The 10,986-nt window shown below is 45.1% G+C and overlaps 1 protein-coding gene across 1 annotated transcript; it reads right to left on the reverse strand.

Moving 5' to 3' along the window:
- Window positions 1-64: 64 nt before the first annotated feature.
- NMI (N-myc and STAT interactor) lies at window positions 65-10,233 on the reverse strand. The gene is made up of 11 exons (XM_053983070.1): window positions 9,522-10,233; window positions 9,291-9,405; window positions 8,272-8,322; window positions 6,873-6,950; window positions 6,453-6,599; window positions 5,324-5,422; window positions 4,690-4,864; window positions 4,119-4,225; window positions 3,811-4,006; window positions 3,097-3,203; window positions 65-1,931 (listed from the first exon to the last, which is right to left on the reverse strand). Exons 3-11 carry the CDS (start codon window positions 8,314-8,316, stop codon window positions 1,710-1,712), a joined length of 1,176 nt encoding a protein of 391 aa, XP_053839045.1. The 5' UTR covers window positions 8,317-8,322; window positions 9,291-9,405; window positions 9,522-10,233; the 3' UTR covers window positions 65-1,709.
- Between the last annotated feature and the right edge of the window lie 753 nt (window positions 10,234-10,986).

Raw genomic sequence — 10,986 nt, forward strand, 5'->3', positions numbered from 1 at the left:
GGAATAAAAACCTCCCAGCCCGAGAGAAAGTCACCCCAGCGGGGAGGAAAAAAGGATATTGACATTTATAGAAACATCACTGACGCTTTATTCTTATTTTTCATCATTAAAAACAGTCTCCAGCCTTTAAAGCACCGCTGCTGCTTTAAAATTTAACAGGGTAATCATCACAAGCCATAATTCATCAGGGACAAAGGCAAGACATTTACAGACACTGTCTTTACAATGTAACAATCTGATTTGTTTTCTGGGCTTTAAAACCTGCAGCTTCTCACTAATCCTTAGGAGAATTTTAAGCTTTTTCCTTTTTAAGGATTTACTTCTCAATATTTATCAGTGAGATGCAGTTGAAATTCATGACATTTTTTTTACCTTTCTCAGGTTTTTCCCCCCCTCTCTTTTTAAGGTATCTGGCCTTACCAAGTTTCTGAGAGTGCAAAAGGGCACAATCTCCATAAATACTTCAGCACTACTTTGTTTGAAGTTATTATTTTACAGTGGTCAGGTAATCAATCCCTGCCTTTGCATGCCCTAAACAGTGAGAGGTGCTACAGTCACATGTATCTCACTCGACAGCAAATTCAAAATAAACTCTGCTGTTTGCAGCCTTTTAATTTTCCATATTCAACTTTTATCCATTGCAAATTAACAGTTTGTCTGGAATAATAATCCCTGAGGTATTTTTTGCAGTGCACTCTCCTTTCCCTGCATATCAAGATGTCAAATACCCCAAAAAATAAATGATTTCCAATGTCAGGCTCATTGTTAGTTTGGAGTTAAGATTGTTGGGGCCAAACCATTTCAGCCCCCAAGGATGGCAAAAGTGCAAAGTCAGAGGAGGATCTTTCTGTTTTCCAAGGATAACAGCAGAAAAGGCAAAACATTCCTCCTTGGAAAATTACTCTGTCCAAGCCCTCCCAGCCCCAGCCTGGGATCACCAGATCCCTCACGGCTGTTCACCAGCATTGTTACAAAACCAGGTACAGCATCAGCTCAATCCTTGGCTGAAATGGTTTAAAATAAGCAAAATCGTGAACAAAAACGAGGAAAATTTGAATTGCAGAAACAAATATTAAAATCAAACAACAAAGCAGGCTACAAACAGCTAAAGGCAGCAAATACCAGGGCATTTCTTAAGTGCAATTTCTTTGTCTTGCACCCCCTATTTTCTATTTTAATTTTCTATTTTATTTTAATTCTAATTTTCTATTTTAATTTTTTAATTAACAATCTATTTGCTATCACTAATTTGATAAGGTGGCTTTTATGAAACGACAGGATTCTTTCAGGTGTTTGAGTTCTGGTGGCACTCAGCAACCTCAGCAGGACTGGAGTTGTGTCAGAGCCACCTTCAGAAGCTCTGGCACTTCAACAAAGCAGCACTGTGAGGAGGCTTGGATTGGGATTAAACACAGCTTTTGCATCCAGAATGTAAGAAATAATCCACTCTTCCCACTCTGGAGTTTCTTAAAACCTGCAAGGTATGAAATAGGCAAAGTTGCAGAAAATCTGAGATGTCTGAGGGGCTGCTGAAGGCTTGGTGTGTGCCTTTAATCTGCAACCCAGGCAGGGAGTTTTGCTGACTTCCTGTGCAAAGTCAGTGCCACGAGACCAATCAGGAAGGCAGGGACTCCTTTTCTACAGTATCAACTTCAGAGCATTAAAGCACAATATCTACATAAATCCCCGAGGAACAAAACCTCAGATCTTCACGAGTCCCCTGTGATTTCTGAGGTGGCATTCCCAGTATCCTCCTCAAAGCAAACATAGGCTGCTCCTCTGGAGATGTATTTGATGTTCTCTATCTCCCCCCCACCGTTGCTCGGCTTTTGGAAGTGAATTTCAATCATGTCCTGCACACTTTCTTCGTCCTCTTCCACCTCTGAGATTCCTTTCAGCAGAATGGTTTTCTTGGAAACCCTGCAGTGTGGCTGGGGAGGAGAGAGAGAACAAGCCTGGGTTACACAGCAGCTGTGCACTCAAAGGAACTGGGAGAGATGGGAAATGAAATTCCTCACTCAGGGGTGGCTGGGATCTCTGATGGGGTTAAGACTTGAGATAGTGGAAATTTCTCTGGAAAGAGCAGGAATTCTGGATTCACACCACAATGAAGGGCCTGGAGGGGCCATGGAGGAGCAGCTGAGGGCACTTGGTTTGTTGGAGGAGAGTGAGGGGAGACTCATCCCAGTCTGGAGCTTCCTCCTGAGGGACAGTTCCCACCTCTGCTCTCTGGGAGCAGAGGAACAACAGCTGGAGCTGGGCCAGGGCAGATTTAGGTTGGATTTCAGGGAAAGGTTCTTCCCCCAGAGGGTGCTGGGCACTGCCCAGGCTCCCCAGGGAATGGGCACATTCCCGAGGCTGCCAGAGCTCCAGGAGGGTTTGGACAGTGCTCCAGGGGTGCCCAGGGTGGGATTTTGGGGTGTCTGTGCAGGACCAGGAGCTGGATCCATGATCCTGTGGGTCCCTTCCAGCTCAGGAGATTCTGTGGCTCCGTGATTCTGAGCCCACACCTTAACTGGTGTGTCCTGCACTCCTTAACTCAGCCACACTCTGGATTTGGGGATCTCTGATGGCTCCAGACAGCACCACCCCATAAAATCCCTGCCAGGACACAGCCCAGAGAACCCTGCTGGGTGTCCTGCACACTGCCCAGCCATGCCTTAATTACAAAGGCCTAATTACACACACAATGCTGACCTGATCACCATCTGCTCCTGAAGCAGCAGACAACTGGAGGCAGAGTATGATGAGGCAGCTCTGTGTGACAGAGGCACGATTTGGGCTGAATGGAGGAGTGAAATCAAGGAATGGGTGAGCAAATGTTGCATTTGCTGGGACTCTGGGATCCTGGCAGAGCTTTGTGGCTTGGAGAACTTTGTGCTTAATCTCCTTCCCAGCCCAGCACAGCCATGTGGGGAGAGATGATTCCATCAAGGAAAGACAAGCACACCCTTTAGAAAATAAAATTACAGCTTCACATGAACTCAACAGCCTATTTCACATTCACTGTGAAGTTCACACAAAAGGAGTGAAAATTCTGCCCATCCTCCTATTTCCCACTTATCTGTTCTATCAGCCCGGAGTAGATTCTTTTACCTGAAACCTCCTCAAGTGGAAATCAAAATGTGGGGAGACAGAAAGGATGAACCACCTTTCCTCTGCACAGAAAGGGTATTTAGTACATCCCACAAAGCTGTAGCTTGCTGTAAGAGAGTAAGGAAAAAAAACAGTTAATTATTTAATATAATTTAACCAGTATTTTATAAACATTTCAAAGACCTCTTTGTGGATGTAGAAACTAATGCAGGATGGCACACTTGCAGAGTCTTCATGTGCATTCTGCAAAGAGTTTATTTGGCACTTCCAACACAAAAAGCAAAATCATTAAATGCCCAGAAAGCTCTGAAATAAATCTAAACAGCTGCTCCAAGTGGATGTGGCTCCACTGATCGTGGAATTCCATCCAGCTGGGCAACAGGAATGCCTGTCCAACTGCACTGTCCTGCAACAGGAGCTAAAATCAAACACACCCTCCTCATTTGCTGTTTGCAGTATGAGTGTCTGGCAATGCAGAGGGAAATAAAACAGTTTTTTTTTTTGGAAAAGTTCTGAAAGAAAGCTCATGAACTGTGAGCAGGTTGTGTTTGCTCCAAAAGGATGTGATGAAAAACTGCTTTATTTCCCCACATCTCTGGGGGATACCTGAGATCCCCGTGGGAAGAGTTTGCAACACTCAGTGGTGACCCCAGAATGGAAGCCAGGATGGACAATTGGGCCTCAGTTTGGAGAAGAAAATATTCCAGGCTCTACCTCCAGGTTTGAGGAATGTGATGACAGCTGTCCCAGAGCCCTTGTTGTAGGTCACATCTTCTATTTCTCCTCCTCCTTCTGCCTGCTCAGTTTTGTAGAAATGCAGCTCAAGTTTGTCTCTCATCCAATCATCAGGAATGGGAAGCTCAGGTATGTCTGAAACGTTGATCTTCTTTCCAGAGACAGTGACATGGAGCTAAAAATATCAAATTTTTGTGCACTTTGTGACTGAAAACACTGAAAAAAAAAAAGAACCTAAAGCTTTTAAAGAGCTCAGATTCTGAGAGTTGCATATTTCAGCTGTTTACCTCAAACTGGAATCCCATGTCAAGTTCAAAAGGCTTCACTGTCACATTTGCTGTTCTGTTGTCCAGGTTGACACAGTGCTTGCTCATCTTTGTCAGTCTCAGGGCAACTGAGGGAAATCAGATATGAAAAGCTTTGTTTAATCCTTGTAAAATTATTCCCCAATCTCTTTAAAAAATCTACTTTCGCAGTAAAGGAGAAATAAATAACAATTAGGCAACCAGATCCCAAGCATCCATGTATGTTTCCATAAAATCTCTGTGGTTTTATGTAGGCCAAATAATATAATAACTAAATATTGTATCAACTTTAATAATAACAATGAACAATAAATGATATTATTAAAATAATATACAAGAAATATAGCAAATATATTATTAATTATACATATAAAATAGATTTTGAGTGGGACTAGTAAAACTTTTAAGCTGTCAAAAGATGCTCTTATTGTATAAAATATTAACAAAAGATTTTTTTCCTGTTCCATTCAAAACACCCTTGGGGGAAAACCACACCACTACCAGGTGAAATACATCAGAGACATTAATTTTATAATTAAAATACTCATCCTACCTTCTTCATCTTCAAAAGTCAGCAGTGCCTGGTTCTGATTGAGTCTGAAGGGGATTTTTGTGGCTGCCCCAAAAACACAGTGGGTGTTCATATCCATATCTGCCCCATCATCCTTCATCTCTTCCAGGTGAGTGAACTTCAATTTCATTTCTGCCACCTTCTTTTTAATCTCCAACTTTAGAATTGACACAAGAAAAAGAAAACTTGAAAATCACCAATGCTGTGAGTATTTTTTGATTCCACTGCCTTCCATTTAATCAATGCCTGCTCGTTTTCATTCCTCTCACACTTTCAGTGCCTCTTGGATTTATTTCCATATCCTCTGCCTGCTTCAAACTGTCTTGCCAGGGAAAATAAGCAACTCTCAGGTTTATTTCATATTGAAATTAGCAGAGGTTCAAATGCTGAACAAGTGGCCCCAACGGGGACACTTTAAAGGGACAGATTCAGTGGGGAGGCTCAGGGATCCCTGGAAGTGTCCAAGGACAGGGCTTGGAGCAGCCTGGGACAGTGGGAGGTGTCCCTGGGGTTGCAATGAGATGGGATTTAAGGTCACTTCCAACCCAAACCATTCTCCAAAAATAAAAATCTGCCCTCCTAAAAGGCCAATTTCCAAATATTCCACCCCCTTTACCGGATTATCCTGGGAACTGTGTTCTTCCAGGTCCTCTTTGAGCTTTTCAATCTCTTTTTTCAGCTCAGTGTTTTCTTGCCTCAGCAGCAAGAGTTCCCGCTACAGGCCAAAAAGATGAAATGCAAAATTAAACACTTAAATAAAGACAGAAATATATTTCAGCAACGTCTGGGCAGTTTCTGCCATGCTGCTGCTGCTCTTCCCTCTTCATGTCCTCCTCCTTCCTCCTGTCTGCTCCGTAATTCCTCCAGAAGGAGGAATCCTGCTTGGACAGGATTTCCTGTAAGCAAATCCAGGATTTCCTGGACAGGGAATGTCAGAGGATGAGAAGGAAGCAGAGCAGATGTTGTCAGCTCCAGGCAGCCACGTTCACCAGGTGGCTCCTGGGAAGTCAGCAACCACTGCAGACACTTGGACCACTTCCCATCAGCTGAAGGCCAAAGCCTGATGGTGATAATGATCCTTCCTGGGTACAAATCCAAACTTTTGTGATTAAAGAACCAAAATCAGCTTTCAGAAAATCTCTCCCCAGCCCGAGTGTGTTTAAGCTATTAATTATATTGTAATAGCTTGAAGCCATCATTTCTCATCAGTGATTTACCAAAGCTCACTGGAAGCATCTCCTTGGCAGCCTGTGGAACCTTCTGCTGTTCCTGCACGTGGAATATTGAGGGAATGAGCCAAGAGGTTCTGGAAGTTCTAGAAGGAAAAACCCTCTTCAGTCAGGCCCTGCCTCTTGCACTGGCACTTCAGAAATGCTGATCCTTTGGGTGCTGTGTCCTCTCATAGAACAGGGAGTTGGCAAAGCAGTGGAATCACCCCACTGGGCTTTATCCCCTTCCCCCAGAGCTGAAACTCATCTGCAGGGGAGAATCTTGGAAGAGGAAGGTTGGTTTTGTCAGGTTCCATCCCAAAACAGATTCAGTTCATTGCACCGTCTCTTTGCCTGCCAGTGAAAAACTGAGGTTTTTCAACTTGTGAAAAACTTCTCAACTTTCCAAAAAGGCGTGTAACATCCGACCAGTACAGCTGCACACTGGTAAAGCCACTGAAACTGGGAATGCTCCTCCCGTTTTCCTAACCCACAGCTCCTTGCCAGCCCTCCAAACTCCACCAGCCCTCTCCATACCTCACAGCTGATAATTCTGTCCTTGCGCTGCTTCTCCTGCTCCTTCAGCTCTGACAGCTTCTTCTTTGCTCTGTCACACTCTGCGTCAGCATTTAATTTGGAGAGAAGAAGGTCGACTTTGACATTTTCAGCCTCTTCCACTCTGTTCTGGAGAGCAAAAAGAAGGTTTTTAATTTTTTAAAGGTTTATTTCTAGAGGAACAGACAGAACCTTGGGTAAGCCCTTTGTACTTATTAATTTTTAACACTTTGGGTAAATATTAAGCTTACAAGAGTGGGATCAACACAAGCACAGAGCACTGAAGAAGAGAACAAATTAAAGGTGTTATAAATGTGGGGGATTTGATCTGATTTTAGAAGGATGCACCAATCTTTATCTTTTAGCAAATTTCCATGATTCCATGTGCTTTACAGAACTTGCCTTCCACATCCTCAGCTCTTCCTTAAGTTTTTCCATCTCTTCCTCGGATGTCCCAAGTGGATCAGGGGGTACCAAATTCTGCAGAGAGAAGAGGAACACATTGATTTTCTCCTCTGTTGGGCAACAACTGAGACACCCCAAACAATTCTAAAACAATCTTTAAAAAATTAATAAGTTCAACAAAAAAAAAAATTTAAAACATCATTCACTTAGGTCAAATAACTGAATTATTTTAATGGCTGGACAGGACAAACATCTATGAAAATGTGAATTACTGGCCAGCCATTATTCTTTGCTAATTATCCAACTGCTAAAATGTACAGGTTAATGTTTAGCTAAATAATAAATCAAGTTGTCTTCATGTTCTTCCACACAGAACTAAGCCCCTCAAAGCCACAAATGTTTAGCTCTGTGCTTTCTCAGCAGCTCCTCCAGGAGGAGGTGTCAATTAAAAAAAAAAAATTAAAAAAAAGTAAAAATGGGATTTTGATCTTCCAAGCTCGGGGAGATTGGATAATAAAAGGTAATATCAAGGAAGGTGATAAAAGAACCATTTCAGAATTGAAATTCAGGGCACAGGTTCACAAGGGCAGGGAAACTGCAAAGCCCAAAGAGAGAGAAAATCTCTCTTCTGTTCTGTTTCTGTGGCTGCAATATTCTGCAGAAAAACAAAATAAACCCAAAAAGATCTGCTGAAATGTTCCCTCTCTTTTTACTCAGGATTACATAAAGCTTGAATGGGAACCATGAAACTTAGGCATGGAAAGGGTCTAAATTAGATAATCCATGGAAAAGATCTGAATTAGATGATCTTGTCAGTTTTCTTGGTAATGCTGGGTATTTCCTAAAAAGAATAAAATATAAAGTGTTCCTTCCAGTTTCAAATTAAGCAACAGGGCAATACCCATCTGTGTCTTAGTTACAATGGGAAAAATATTCCTTCACTCCAGGGATTGAGTGCAGGGAATAAAAAGGATGCACGTGCCAACAGCTGGAAGACAGTAAGAAAAAGGATGCCTGTTCTTTTCTAAAAAAATGGTTTGACACAACAGTTTCCATCCTGAAAGAAGGAAAAAAAAACCCAAGAAAACACAAGAAACCCCGGGGAAAATCCCATCCCCAGCTGAATCCCAGGAGAAGGGGAATTCCCTGGAAATCCTCCACAAAGACAGATGAGCAAGAGAGGCAGGACAGAAAGTTCTACGAGGATCTGTGATGCAGAGTCTTGGGAATGGGATTCTCCCTATGGAAACAGCAGGAGGAAATGGGGAATGTCCCAAGTATTAAAGGGTGGAAGAAGGTGAGACAAGCAGAAGCAGTGGCAGCACAAACCTTCAGTCAGAGATACTAAAGTCACATACAGATGTTACTCCCAGGCAGCACATCAGGGATTACTTACAAAACCATTGTCTTCTAGAGATAATGGGGGCCTTGTAGCATCCATGGAAACCTGAGGGAAGAGGGAAAAAAAAATATGACAACACTGAGTGTATTGCTTGGGGATTTTTTTCTGCAGTAGAATATCAGGAATACCAGAAGCTGTGCTGAGCTGAAAGAATTTTTAAACATAAATGTGTAATTCCATAAGCAAAAGTGACAGATATTGGATATCTGAAGCCTCCTTCCCTACAAAGAAATAAAAGCCAGAGACAGATGTGAGGAATTCTGCAGTGCACAACTCAACTTTGCCGTTCTGGTAGTTCTGTATTCACCTTTATGCTACTTTTGTGCTGTTACACACATGGCAACAGCCTGTGAGTTCTGTGCTTGAGAGCCTGGAGAAAAGGAGACCTCAGAGAGAGCCTGAAGGGGCTCCAGGAGAGCTGGAGAGGAAATGGGGACAAGGCGTGGAAGGACAGGACACAGGGAATGGCTCCCACTGGGAAAGACATTTGGGTGGGATATTGGGAAGGAATTCCAGCTGGGAGGGTGAGGAGGAGCTGGAATGGATTCCCAGAGAAGGTGTGGCTGCCCCTGGATCCCTGGCAGTGCCAAGGTCGGGTTGGACAGGGCTTGGAGCACCTGGGACAGTGGCAGGTGTCCCTGCCCTGGCAGGGGTGGATGGGATGAGTTTAAATGTCCCTTCCAACCCAAACTATTCTAGGATTCTACAAAACCTGCTTAACACAAATGGAAACAGTTTCACACAGCAGATCATTTAAAATTCGGAATCCATTGCCACAGCATTTTGTTGACACAGATAAAAAGGAGTTTGGGGGAGCTCCCAGGCCACTGACTGGGAGGAGATGCCAAAGTGCAGAGGCTCCCAAGCCAATGTGCGGCTGCCGGGACAAGGTTTGATCCTCTAAGGTTTAGGGTGGATACTCCACAGGTCTGACACTCTCTGACCGTGAAATCCCAGCAGGAGCAGCCCAAATTCCTGACCCATCCGGGCGGTTCTCTTCTGGGAATCCTCACCTTGATTCTGAGCCGACACCGCCTTCACCCAGAGGCTTGAGAGTCTGAGCTTATGGATCCCGGAATCCCTTTCTGGTTTGGATCGAACAAAATTCAGAGGCTTCTTTACAGTTTCCTGGGAAGAAAAAAAAAAATAAAAAAAAATAAAAAAAAAAAAGCGAAAGCATAAATGAACATTAGCTGCCCTTGGTTTATCCGCGACTCCTCCAAGGGAAGGCCCCCCTCCCTCACCGCTCAGCCCGGGCTGGGGGCGCAGCCGCCGGCCGCTCCTCAGCCACCTCCGGAGCCCTCCCGGGGCCGCCTTTCGCTTTCGCTTCCCGGCCGCGGGGAGGGAGGGCCCGGCCGGCCCCCTCACAGCCCGGGGGAGCCGCGGGCGGACCGCCGGCTGTGTCCCGCTGGGTCCGGGTGGGCTGAGGGAGGAGGAGGCGCTGCCCCCGCCGCCCCTCAGCCGAGCCCTGATGAGGCTGACGGGCTCAAATGTGGCGAAAACGGGGAAATCCCGGGAAGAGGCGGGGAAAGGGCGCCGGGGCAGCGCCCTCAGGGCGGGCGTGAGGGCGGCCCTCGCCTCACGGCGGAGCCGCTGCTCGCCCGTCCCGTGAAATCAACGACAGCGGGCTCCGCTGAATTTGTCCGTGTGTTTATTTGCTTGTAATTCTCTAGAATTACGTGGTGTATTATAAGGAATATGGTTTGCTTCTGTGGCAAAAAGCATCCCGGACGGAAAGAGCGCTTGCGGATGGAGATGCCGCGTTCCAAGAAATTAATGTATAGAAGAATTCTGGAGAACCGAGTGTCAGCTTGTCACCGAAATGTGACCTCTAAAGAGGCTTCTGGGAAAAATAAACCCAGAAGTCAGTGGTGAGCGTGTTGAGAAAGAGAAAGCACCGGGTTCTCATCCTAGGGAGGATAAAAGGCTGGAGAGGGGCTTTGAATAAGGGCTGGAGGGACAGGAACCAGGGAATGGCTCCCACTGCCAGAGGGCAGGGAGGGATGGGAGATTGGGAATTGGGAATTCCTGGCTGGGCTGGAATTCCCAGAGCAGCTGTGGCTGCCCCTGGATCCCTGGCAGTGCCCAAGGCCAGGATGGAAAATCGGGGATTTGGAGCAGCCTGGGACAGTGGAAGGTGTCCCTGCCATGGCAGGGGTGAAATGGGATCTTTAAGTCCCTTCCAATCCAAACCATTCTATGATTCCACATGGATAACGAAAGGAAAGAGTCCATATCCTAGACTAAGAAGAAAAATGAAGTATGTTACTTTCGGGTTTCCTTTCAAACTAAGCTGACTGATCTTTTAGTGCTCCCCTCAAAATTGCAAACAGACTTGTACTCATTGGCCAAAGGATTTTGTCTGGGTTGCAGTCAAACAACACTGACTGTTCACGCCATTAATCCTCAAAAATTCAAAATATGCCAAATAGCTGGGGAAAGTCTAAACGCCGACTTTGTCACTTTGCAGATGTGGACTCTACTTTTGGAGAAAAAGCAGACGGAGCTGGATAACAACGAAGCTCTGTGGTGGAACTGGTTGGGCTCTGCGAGCACACTCGAGGAGGTCTGGGCTGGAGCAGCCAGATTAAGGGCTTCAGAATTTTTGTTTTCACTGTCTCCTCAAAGGGGATTGCCCCCTGCTTGGATAGGGATCACCTCATGCCACTGAATGCACTGGGAGTTTTACCCACAGCGCGATTGTTACGG

This window comes from Vidua macroura, chromosome 7 (genome assembly GCF_024509145.1).
Source record: "Vidua macroura isolate BioBank_ID:100142 chromosome 7, ASM2450914v1, whole genome shotgun sequence".
Classification (NCBI taxonomy): domain Eukaryota; kingdom Metazoa; phylum Chordata; class Aves; order Passeriformes; family Viduidae; genus Vidua; species Vidua macroura.